This window comes from Halichoeres trimaculatus, unplaced genomic scaffold, assembly GCF_033239565.1.
Source record: "Halichoeres trimaculatus isolate MK-OKI-2021-1 unplaced genomic scaffold, fHalTri1.1 fHalTri1_scaffold_16, whole genome shotgun sequence".
Classification (NCBI taxonomy): domain Eukaryota; kingdom Metazoa; phylum Chordata; class Actinopteri; order Labriformes; family Labridae; genus Halichoeres; species Halichoeres trimaculatus.
Genome location: NW_027437194.1, coordinates 1,427,383 through 1,439,979, shown reverse-complemented (window position 1 = coordinate 1,439,979; position 12,597 = coordinate 1,427,383). Strand labels below are relative to the sequence as shown.

The 12,597-nt window shown below is 41.8% G+C and overlaps 1 protein-coding gene across 3 annotated transcripts in view; it reads left to right on the top strand.

The window, feature by feature from the left end:
• The window catches only part of LOC141805680 (membrane-associated phosphatidylinositol transfer protein 2-like), a 60,673-nt gene that overhangs the window by 28,641 nt on the left and 19,435 nt on the right, over window positions 1-12,597 (top strand). For all 3 annotated transcript variants that reach the window (XM_074690847.1, XM_074690845.1, XM_074690846.1), the window contains one exon: window positions 2,443-2,646. In XM_074690847.1, the coding sequence (XP_074546948.1) occupies window positions 2,569-2,646 (78 nt within the window). In that variant the 5' untranslated portion in view covers window positions 2,443-2,568. The remainder of the gene's footprint in view (window positions 1-2,442; window positions 2,647-12,597) is intronic.

Below are 12,597 nucleotides of genomic sequence, written 5' to 3'. Positions count from 1 at the left end.
TTCTCACATTTGACTCATTAATCCTGACGTTAGGGTTTAAAATCTCCTCACTGGAGCTTTCTGAAGTAATATCTGCTGAGTGTCAGCCTGGTGCTGCTTCGCTGCGTTCCTCCTGACCTCTGCAGTTCATCTGCTGCAGCAAACAAGCAGACTAATCACACACAGATGGACGGCTGCGATGCAACACACACACACACACACACACGCGCGCCTCCTGCTCCTGCTTCATGTGATTGCAGCGTCAGACTTACAGTCGTCTTAATCCGTCTCAGATTAAGTAGCTGGAGTCATGTGACCGCGTCGTCTGCTGCTTTTATAAACGGGCGTAAATGTTAGAGAAAGAGGAGGAGGAGGAGAGATGCTTTTTAAAGGGAGTGTGTGAATTCTTCACTTTGCTCCTGTTTTCTCTGAGGGCACAGCGCGTTGACTATGAGGTGGAGGAGGGTTTCAGAGACTTAGTACTACCACAACAAGACGCTTGTAATCTCATTAATGCATTTCAAATCTTACTGGGAGGTGTTACGGCCAGAGCGTGCACAGAGTATTAAAGTAAACCTCTCACCGTCCAGGAAACGTCCTCGTGCTGTCTCATCCCTGAGGCCTGGGCTGGACGAGTGATGAGAGAGGGATGTAGAGAGCTGGATCTAGACCTGTCCCCCTTTGATAAATCTGCCTTTTCTCCAAAACCCAGGCTGGAGGTGTTTCTTAAAGCTTGCAGTCAGATAATCAGAGAAGCTAATGATGATGAGCTGATTTAAAGGAAGTTGAACCAGTGAACAGTTTTTAACTGCTTGTGAGGTTAATATTGATGTTTTTTTTTAATCTAGACAGGCCTCAAAATGTCTTTTTGTATAATTTTTAAAGCTAATAACACTGAGAGGGAAAGAAACAGCCTTGCTTTTGACTCCTACCAGCTGATTTTTCCAGTGAGCGTCACATTTGTCTGTTAAAAACAGCCTTGATGGTCGTTGACTGTGACACTCTGCGGGATACGACGATCCGTTTTCAGAGCAGACAGATCCTGGAGCCCTTTGTCTGCAGGGTCGGACTTCTGTAGGAGGCTTGTTGTTGTACGTCAAACAGTCTAACTGAGCAGTGTCAATTTAAGATTAAGATAAAGATATACTTTATTAACGTAGTTAATGAACGTTTTGAAGCCAAAATACCGCTGTCTCAGGCGCAGCCTTACTTCAGAAAGCTCCTGTGAGGAGTTTTTAAACGCTAACGTCAGGATTAATGACCCAAACTGTGAGAAATCTTTGATTACTGAAACTAGAATTTGGTTTTGAATCAGAAAAACAGCTTCATACAAGATTTTTAAAAGCAGACACTGTGGTAAAAGGGCTAGAGTCCATCTCAGGCTCGTCTCTGAGCGGGGAAATAACGACAGTTAGCCTGAGGAGCTAACGGACCCCAACCACCTCTGATAGAGAGAAGTAGAGCAACATCCTGTCCTGCAATCCAGACACGAATCTATGACACTCTGGTGTTTGTCCAGAGATCATGGAACCATGGTCACATTGTTTACATATGAGATCAGCTGTTAGCAGCTTGTAGCATGTCGATGCTAACAGGTGCTATGCCTGATGTTTCCCCACAAGCTGAGGAGAAAGAGGTGAGGATGAAGTGACGACATGGACCTGTCCTTTTATCCATCACTACAGGGAATGTTAGATCTATCTCCAATAAGATGGCTAGCTGTGCTAACTTAGCACCAGAGGGAATACTAGAGAGCAGAGTAGCATCATGCTATTTGCAGAGATTTGAGCGCTAACACCAGATATGAACCCCACGTTCTTAGGGTTTAGAGCGGACAGGAGCTGTCGTCTCTGATGGACATTTTTCTTCAAGTTAGGGTTAGGGCCGTATACTTGTTTTGCTGCTGTGACTCTGATTTTCCCTCCGGGGTTAATAAAGTAAATTCTATTCTAGTCTATCACATATTTAAATTTTTTTGCAGACAGATGTTATTGGATGAGAATAATTCAACACCGATTTTGTGCCCAGGACAGTGTTTCCCATTTTCTGCTACATTTGTGCACTCCTCTTTAAAATATCACCGTAGAGGATTAAAGAGGGGTGTCTCAGTGTTTGTCTCAGTAAAACTAAATGCTCTTGTAAACTACAAACAGTTGGATTTAAAGACTACATGGACCACAACAACTTGGCTGAATCTTCAGCGTGTAGCACGCTCTGGATTTAGGTTGCTGGGGGATTTCAGGGATGGTGCTGGGTCAGTGGATTACCTTGTAACAGATCTGTGGGCGGGCTTTAGGACACACACCGGATGTGTTGGCTTGTGTACGGGGCTTTAATCCTTCAGACAAACATGCTAACTCCTCTGCTGGGTTTGTAAGTGCTGCAGGAATCTGCGCGATCTGCTGTTTCCTGAGGTTTTGCTCCTTTTTGAGTCTGTCTGTGTCTCCTCTCTCCTCCTCTCAGGTGTGACTAACGATGCCTCCTGTCCTCGCCGTCTGAACATGCTGCTCGGGTAGTGAAGCCGACCGAGAGAGGAGCGTCTGGATACAACACACACACACGCACGCACGGCTCAATCCAAGCACAACCATGCTGATCAAGGAGTATCGTATCCCCATGCCGATGAGCGTGGAGGAGTACCGCATCGCTCAGCTCTACATGATCCAGGTGAGTGCTTTCCCCTGCAGAAACACGCACAGTTACACAACAAGAGCTGTTCCTGTTGTCTCAGGTGAAAGGACTCATTGTGAAACATCCAGGAGTGTGTTCAGGTGATGCAGCAGGAGCAGGTTCAGGTCTGTGTGTGTGAAGCTGAAGAGGAGGCGAAGAGGAGCAGGTCAGGAGTTCAGGGTGTCATCGTGTCGAGCTGCACCAGAACCAGAGCGCTGGTTTAAGGGCCGATGGAGCAGATGGTGCTCCATATGTCCCAGGATTATGTTTCATTTCATCGTTTTTCTTTCTGCAAACACACAAACAACAACAACAACAACAAGCTTCACAGGAGAAGTGGGAGAAGTAGGAGGTGGTTTCGTTTGCAGAAAGTGCAAATGAAGAGTGTGTAACAGATCGCTGGAGTGTAAGGAAAGCATGCCTGTACCAAACACACAAGTCCTGACAGATCATGTGGGCAGGAATCCTCCTCAGCTGTTGCCGTAAATCTTTTTATGTGGTGCAATCAGAAAAAAAAGCAGATTTTTGTCATTTTTTTGTTGCACTGTGGGAAGTGAAGTCAGGAGCAAAACTAACCTGAACAGATTCATAAAAAAGAAAAATCAGCATCACGTCTTGGTGATGTTTCATATTCCTGAAATATGTGTGAGCATCTACTACAGGTGTTACGGCACACACACCCACAGCCAGGCCCCGCCTCCTGCTTCAGCATCACAGCTGAACTCCGGGTTTCCATGGTAACTGGTGACATCAGCTGCAGCATGGCAGTGGCTGCCATCATTTGTTTGTGATATGAGGAGGAGAAGGGGGGGTGGGGGGGGTGGGGGGGGGGGGGGGGTAGTGTGTGTGTTACCATGACAACGTAACATCTGCGTCTAAATACAGTTTCTCTGCAGCACACACACACACAGGATCCAGCTTCTGTCAGTCTGCGCTCCCTGAAAACACACTTCACTTCATTCAGACACACACACACACACACACACACACACACACACACACACACACACACACACACACACACACACACACACACACAGGCAGGTCTGCTCCCATAATCCATTTCTATAAGATATCATCAAGATATCAGGACGTCAGCATGCAGAGCGCTCTACGTTTGCTTTTTCTCCTGATTTGACTCTTTTAAGATTTTTTAGTTGTTGATTCAATTTAAATTGTGATTCTTTGATATTTCTGATTTTAAATTTGTTTTTTTTTAACACCAGAAAAGCTAAATGCTAAAAAGTTAGATGATGATGATGATGATGGTGTCTGCAGACTACATCAGCAGCCATATTTTCCCTCAAAATGTGAGTCAGATTTTAGGATTTATTCAGGGAATCTGATACCTCACCTTTTTTCCAACCCAGTTTATAAACGAAGACTAAAATGAAGGATTTAAATAAATAAAAAAAAACAGTTCATGAACAAAGGAATTTAGATTTAAAATTGTTTAACATACTATGATAGTTAGAAGATGAATGAAACTGAAACGACCTGTTTTGTTTTTGTTGCTTGGATTTCTTTTTGTCCTTTTCTAAACTTTCTGGGTCAGATTTAGGATCCATACCCAGATTTTTTTTTATTCTAAAGTTTGATATTCAGTTGTTTTACAGAGTAAATCAGTGGTTGATTCACAAGAACAACTTTGTGACATGGCAACAGTGGAGGAGGATTTCAAATCAGAATCAGAGTAGCTTTTATTTGCTAAGTATCTTTAAGAATATAAGGAGTCTGACTCCAGATTGAACAGCACTCTCTCTGTACAATTATATGACTGAGTGATTTAACACTAAATATGACAAAATAATAGAATAATGAAATAGGAAAAGAGCTCAAGTATTAAGAAAAAATATGTTAATAGAAATATTTTTTTACACATTTTTTAAGGTAGATTTACAATTTACAGTATAACTGAAATGTGGTCAAAAAAATATCCCAAAAACATTTACAAACAGTAAAAACATAACATTTGTTTTCTAAACAAGCTTCCCAATCAACAAACAGACCTCTAAGGTAAAAATTAACATCAAATGCAAAAGTGGAAAGCTAGAAAAAAAAGGGTTAATAAGGTCAAAGGAATTAGTGTTATGTGCAGTCAATACCAGGCTGAAATCTTTATTTACAAAAACAGTCTTGGCAAATGTTTTTGTCTCATTGCGTCATGGACCGGTCCAAAGATCTAACCCAAGGGCGCAGTATGAAGTCGCAGGGCGCAGTCCTGCCTTGGCCACTTTAAACTCTCTGTTTTTTCAGATTACACACTTAGGATCTGGTGGAACACCTGGTGAACGGCTGCATTCTTAAATGTTGGGTTCTAGAACACTGGATTCTAGAGTGTAGAGTGTTCCGGAGTGTTTGCTTCTACAGTGTCTCAGGAGTGCTGGGTTCTTTACTGTTAGGTAATGAGTTGGAAGATTCTAGAATGTCGGGTTCCAGAGTGCTGGGTTACAGATTGTTTCTCTGAAAAAAAACAACTGAATTCTTATCAAATGTTTTTGTCTCGTTTAAAGTAAAGGTTGTCTCATTATACTAAATATGGGTCACATTTCCCTAATCAGTCCCAAAAAAATGCTTGTTTCAAGTTATTTGAATGGATGAATGGATGCATTGAAATATCGCCTCGCACAATTCAATATCAATTCAGCAAATCCTCTGAATCGATTCATCTCCTGGCACATGGGGGGAGTGTGCGTGTTGTTCACGTTGTGTGGACGACGGCCACAAGAGACAAAACAACCAAAAAATGCAAAAAAGCAACAACAGAAGCATACAGCCAGATCCTTCAGCTCTAAAGTCTGACGTTTGGGTTGTTTTATTGCTCCAAAAGGTGAGGTGACACACCACATATGTTCACATGGGGCATGAAAATCGCTAATCCAAGCATTCAAATCAAATCTGAATCAATATCGAATTGAATCGTGACTTAAAGTATCAAAATCAAATCGTTTGGGTTGGATCTGATATCATGTTCTTATCTCCTTGAATGCTGTTTCTCACACTGAGTTCCCAGGCTAAGCTGAACCCATTGGCTCATAGAATAGAACAGAATAGAATAGAAAATACTTTATTTATCCCCGAGGGGAAATTCAGGAGTCACCGCAGCATTTAAGAAAACAAAAGTAAGAAAGAGTATAGAAAGTGCAAAAATGTCCATAAGAAATTAGATGACGACTTCCCGTCCACCACCCGTCCACCACTCTCCAGCCCAGCCAGCCTCCACCTCCACAGGGTCCAGGACTGAGCCTCCCCAGCAGTCTGTTCAGTCTCTGTCTCCTGGATCCTGTCTGCTCACAGCAGGTGAAGCTCCTCCGATGTGTCGCGGCGTCCGATGTCAGCTCCGTCAGCCACGTCCGTGAACAGCATGATGCCGCTGGGTTAGCACAGCTAGCTCATCCATCCCCCGGAGCTAGATCCCACGTTCCCAACAACGATGGATGGAAGGACAGGTCCACGACGTCACCTCCCAGCTCACATCCGAGAACCAGCACGTCGTCCTCACCTCCTCCTCCTCAGCTCGAGGGAAATCATCAAGCCCTACACTAGTTAGCATTGACATGCTACAGGCTGCTAACAGCTAATTTCACATGTAAACAATGCAGCCATGGTTACATGTAGGATCTCCAGACAAACACAGGAGAAAAGTAGTAAAAAATACCGCCGAAGCCACAAAAAGTTTGGTGTCCGTGACCGACAATGAACCATACAAAGTGATGATCCACTCCAAATACAAAGATGACGAAAAAGAGACGAAAAAACCACAAGAAACGGACAAAGACGAGAGAGCTGCTGCAACAGGCAGCTACCCGGGTAGCGCCTAGCAACCGTTAGATAGACATAACAATCCCAATCTCAAGAATACTAAACACTGAGCTCACGGACTGGTCTGTTAGAAGTGGCTTTGCATTACACTGGGCACCATGTGCACTGTCTGTCATTTTCTCCTCGATTGAGCTATATAAACTATTTGAACTTAAGCCATCTGAGTCTCCTGACTCTTCATCAAGTGTCAAGATTCCTGAAATTTCCTCAACACTTAGCAAAACCCAGCCCTAGGAACCAGGAAAATTTGCTCTAAAATTGGCTTGAAACTAGAATAATGTCTCAATGCAAGAAACTTTTCTCTTGATCCATTAGCAGATATTTCAAACTTGTTTCAAGCAAGTAAGACCACATTTAGTTTTTAAATAATCTGAAACAAGACATTTTCTGGACTGATCAGGTGAATGTGGCTCATATTGAGTCTAAAAAGACATTTTCTGCTGAAAATAAGACAAAAACACTGGATAAGATTTCAGTTTTTACAGTGTGGTTCTCAGATTCTGTGGTTATTGGTTTCAGTGTTTGTTTCAGCTCTGAACAACAGTTAAATCACAGTCTGAGATACACGTTGAGCTGGAGGAGGTTTGGACCAGGTCTTTCCAGAGTTTAAGGGTCCAGACTTTTCAGAGGGGGGCGCTGGTTTCATCGTCTGTATGGCTGGTTTTGTTAGCAATAGTGAAAGTAGTGATTTATTGGTCAACCAGTGACTGGTTGTGTGTACAGAGACCAGGATCACAGAGGCACCTGTTGCTCTGATGGACAGTGAGGAATCCTTCTGCAGAGGCGTTTCTTCAACAAACTTCCCCAAAACATGTTGTTTTTGTTTTTGGAAAGTATGGGCTTGAGTTTGGGGGAGTTATTAACCAGCTTGGTCAGGTTTAGAAGAGCTTAATCTCTCCTCATCGTAGGGAAAACACTCATCAGATCCCCTGGTCCCTGTGGGAAAGCCGTGTATACTCAAACACCGTGTGGCGCTCTAAGGCGTGTGTGGTTATTACAGCTCCTCGCTGCGGCGGCAGAGGGTAATTTAAGGCCCTCAGCTCCTCTCCTAAATTACATTACCTGCTAGATTACAGCAATTTTCCAGCTGTTTGCCTCCTCTGACCTTCATCACTGATAGCGCCTCCCTGAAGTCTTCAGCAGAGAGCGGCACGTTCACTCTGAGCTCTCATTCTTGACCCTGAGCCCCGCACTCTGCCTGTTAATAATGATCGCCCTGATTTGTATTCACGCTGCTGCTCCCCGACCCGCAGCACATTACAATGGAGGGAATGAGAGCGCGTTTCAATCACGGGCCCAGAGACGACGCCGTGACTGCAGTCTGACAGCTATCACACACTTTAAGGAGCGTCATTAAAAGACAACAAAGATTTATGATTCAATTAACGCCAGCGTGGAAACATAGAGGGTCGTATAAAACCTACAGCCAGGGAGAAATGATCAGACCACTTTGTTTTCTTCACCTGTTTGACACGTGAAGCTTCACTGTTTTCCTAAAGTCCATCAGAGACCGTTTCATGCAAAGACTCTCACATTACGCCTAAAACTAGAGGATTATGGGAAGCCACAAAGGCAGCCATCTTGGCCCTGCTGGAAACTGAAGATCTCCAAGACAGAGCAAGTCCAACATGGTCCCACCAAACTGCAGCTGGTTGAAGCAGGAAACGTCTTCCTACCCCACGAGATGACCGATGGACAGGACGCAGAAGAAGCTCTTCATCAACCAGACGCAGAGGAAGACCCGGGTCCTCTCTGCCAGGGATCAAAGATTGGACTGTTGGGGACTGGGTGAAGGTTTTCTTCAGGGATGGATCCAGTTTGGAGCTGATGTCCACTCCAGACCACTTCCTGTTGGGAGGAGGCCACAGACCAGACTGTCTGACCCTACAGGAAAACCTGGGGGTGGATTGTGATGGTCTAGGTGGAACGGGCCAAATAGGGATGGGTACTGAGTCAGGTACTTTTATAGGATCCAACTGAACCTTGTACGGATTCACATAAAATCAAATGGTCCCATGTTCTGTAGAGATAGACCGATATGGATTTTTGGGGCTGATACTGATTACTAGTAGGCAAGGAGGTCGATAGCCAATATTTGAAGCCGATATTAATTTGCAGTCAAAGTGAAAATATTGGCGTAAACTTTTATAAAGTTAAATGAAAACTTAAAAAAATAAAAAGGTAAAGTTTTCCACAGTAAATATAGTTTTTCCAAAATTTCAGTATAACTGCAATACAACTGGACAGAATTGAGGTAGTGCTGATTTTTACAGTTAAATTAATTTTCTGTTTGGTTTTACATGATTGGTTTTAAATGACCATCTAGGGCTTCCGTAGTAATGAGAAGGAGAAACTCTGTGCAGAGAAGCATTAGAGCCAAAACAACACAGTTTTGAATTTGTTTCATATCAGCTGTCGGGTTAAAAAAAAGACGCTGATATGCCCCAAAATGCCAAATATTGGCCTGATAATTGGCCCGGTCGATAATCGGTCTATCCTTAATTTTCAGGTACCTAAGCACATCCATGTGACTGTGACTGAGAGGAAGAGTAGGAGATTTTCCTACTGAGCATGAACACAACATAACAAGTAGAGCCCGACCGATATGGGATTGGGGCCGATGCCGATACGGGGGCAAAAAACAAGCCAATATCGACAGATTTATCGACCAATATCCGATATATCCGATGATATATATGATAAATTGATTGATAAACACAGGATAGAAACTGTATATAAACACAAATCATTATAATACCCATATGATTAAAGACTGAGACAGAACACTATTAAATTAAAACAAGGGGCTTTAATTATAAAACTGTCAACATAAGAACTGTAGTTTAAACCAATGATAAAAAGGAACAAGCTGTAAACACAATAATAAATAAAGAATTCAAACTAAATAAGTAGAAAAAAAGTCAAACTGTTAACACAGGATGAGCAACTTACACAACGTTAAAACGCCGTATTATAGTCTAGCGGGCACTCGGGCAGCGTGCAGCTCAACTCACGGACACACAGAAACAGGAGAGACAGAATTTCCATGGAGCAAAAATTTTTATTTTTTTCATTTTGATTAATCAGTATCAGGCTATAATCGGCCGATTAATCAGCCCGACCGATTAATCGAGTCGATTAATCGGTCGGGCTCTAATGAAAAGTTTATATACTGAGAAATAAATGTTAAATTGAAAAAACTTTGAGATTTAATTATTGCTCAAAATGATCTTTATTACCACATAAAAACACAAAGGTACCAAAAGTTTAGTACCTTTACTAAATTGAACGTATTTTCAAAGCTTCTTGAACGATCTTTCAAGACCCATTGAAATTCTTTTTTTGTTTCTTTGACCATGAAAACAAAAACTACCTAGTAAGAGTGGACTCTAGCTTCCTGTTTTGAACCAAAAAACAGAGAAAACACTTTTTTTGATCCCGTTCATCTTGGGTTCTCCATCCTTTGATCCTCTAACGCTGGCACCGCTCTTTCTCTCTGAACTACGGTGACACATCCTCAGTTGGAACGTCTCGCTCTGCCTCTGTTATCTCACATCTTCTCCTCATATCCATGCTGAGCTCTCGTCCAAAGAGCAAACCGCTCTCACCCACAGTAGTTAACGAGCAGGATATTGATTGACAAGCTCCACCAGATCCCGCCTCCAACTGCTGGAAAACATAACTGGAATCAAATATACGGCTTTAGACGCCAATGGCAGCCAATGAGTTAAAGGTATTCATCACATCACCCAGGGCGGATGAACCAGGTCACGTACAGGTCTACTCCTGAAACCAGTCTTCTTCCACCAGCTGGAAAACTCTTTCCTGACTCAAACGACTGGATTTTCCATGAAACCATGAACCTGGAAAAGTGGCGAGCCAGCTCTTACATTAAACTCTTAAACATCAGCTGTTTTTGTTCTTATCGTCGCATTTGTCCAAACAAATGAACCTTAACTTCTACCGGCATTAAACTGAACAAGCAGTTAAAGAAAACAAAGGTGGTCTAATCATTTTTTCCTTGGCTGTTTGTTTATTTCCCAGAAGAAGTGTGTCTTTCTCAAACTTTTACTTTTTCCTAAAATGGTCCAGATATTTGACTTTCTCTGGATTCTGACTTTCTTGTCTCAGACTTTTAAGATTTTGAATAATTTGAAAAAAAGACTGAATTTAAAGTTTTAGTGATCCTCCATCATAAAAGCTCAGGTTTTTCTCGTCTTATATCCTGATCTATCATCCTAAAACCAGCCCGCTGTGTTTCCATGTGTCACAGAGAGGTGTTGGACCTGGGTGGAAACAGTCCACAGGAGTCTGTGGGTTTATAAACTGGTGGTGTAATCCAGGTTTCCCTCTGCGAGGAAACAGGATTAACACCTGTCCTCAGGATCCAGGAGGGTCCGACGCTCGGCTGTGCTTTTATTAAAGGTGTTAGAGGAGATGTTAAACTCTGCAGAAAGAAGGAAACCATCGATCTGTTTTAAACTGCCTCTCTGAAGTTGGAGTCCCTGAACTCATCAGGAGAAATTAAACACTTCACAGAGTCTGGATTGTTCGGCGCTGAAGGGAGAGGAGAGGAGGTGAAGGAGAGAAAAGACGAGCTGCTTCTTTCTTTCTTTCTCAGCGTTTCCTCTCAGGCTCATCACGTCGCTTCTGCTGCGTCATCCTCCAGATCTGAGAGGATTTCACAAGGTTAGACGAAACCTGGGAGAGGGACAGGAGCGCTGTGTCAGACTCAGAGGGTTTAACCTGTTTCAGTCAGAGGGCAGGAGCAGGGAGGAGGAGCAGGGAGGAGGATCCTGGACTCTTTCTCATCTTTAGAAACCAAACATTTGTCTTCTTCACCTCCACACTTCTGCTGTGTTTCGTCTCTAAAGCCACGTTTCACTGCGGGAACTTTCCAGGGACCAGGTTCTAAACAAAGTTCCAGGGACTTTAGTCTGCAGTGCAAAAAGATCCTGCTTGGGTTAAGAGTCAGAGCAGATCTAATGTTTTCTCAGGCAGGTGGAGAGGCAACTTTAAATCTCTGTAAGGATAAAAATTTAAACAATTCATCCGTCTGTTGAGGAAGCATGATGCCCCCATGTTTGATCCAGTCCAAAGGTTCGGTTAGATGTCAGAGAAAACTTTTCTCTCCAATAAAAAAGCCACAACTCTGAGATAAATAAGTCAAATTTAGAGATAAATGTTGGAATGATGACATGAAAATTCATATTTAATGAGATAAAAAGTTGATATTTTTAGTGGAAGAAGTCGAAGTTTCTAGTTTGTTTTTCTGGATTATCAAATAAAAAGACAAAACTAAGAAAAAAAACAGTATTACAGGAACAAAACCATAAGAGACAAAGTCAAAACTATTAGAGAATTCAGAATTAAACATTAAAGTCACAGATTACCTAAGATGAGATGGGTACCTCTCACATTTAAAACAATATGGTACCAATCCTTGGTACCTGACAGTCAGTATTGGTACTTAATGGTACCAATTTTTGGTACTTTTGTGTGTTTATGTGCTAATAAATATTAATTTGTTTGATAATAAAATCTTAAAGTTTTCAATTTAACACATTTATTTCTCAGTATATAACCTTGTAATGTTGTGTTCATGTCCAGCACGGAAAATCTCCTACTCTTCCACTTCCTCACAGTCACAAGGATGCGTTCAGGTACCAAAACATGGTACCGCTTGATTTTGAGTGGATTGGCACTCAGTGCTACAGATGGAAATTGGTTGATCCTGAAAAAAGTTTCTAAATCAGTACCCATCCCTATGCCTAAGTTAATCGTGTTGTTTAAAAAGTTTAAATTATGAAATAAAAATTTCAATGATGAGATAAGAAGTTAGAAAAACATGATAATAATCCAATAAAAAGTTTAAAAGAAATTTATTAAAATGTTGAAATTTTAAGAAGAAAAACTCTAGACTCAAAATAATGAAAATGAATCAATATCAAACATTAAAGTCAAAATTATTAAATAAAAAGTCAAAAGAAGGAGGAGAAAGAAAGTATAGAATAAAAACTAAAAAAAAAAAAAGGTCAACATTAGAAAAAAAACTTGACACTGTCAGAGATAGAGAAAAATTAAAACTCTGAACTGGAAAATTAAATTTGTTACATTTATTAAATA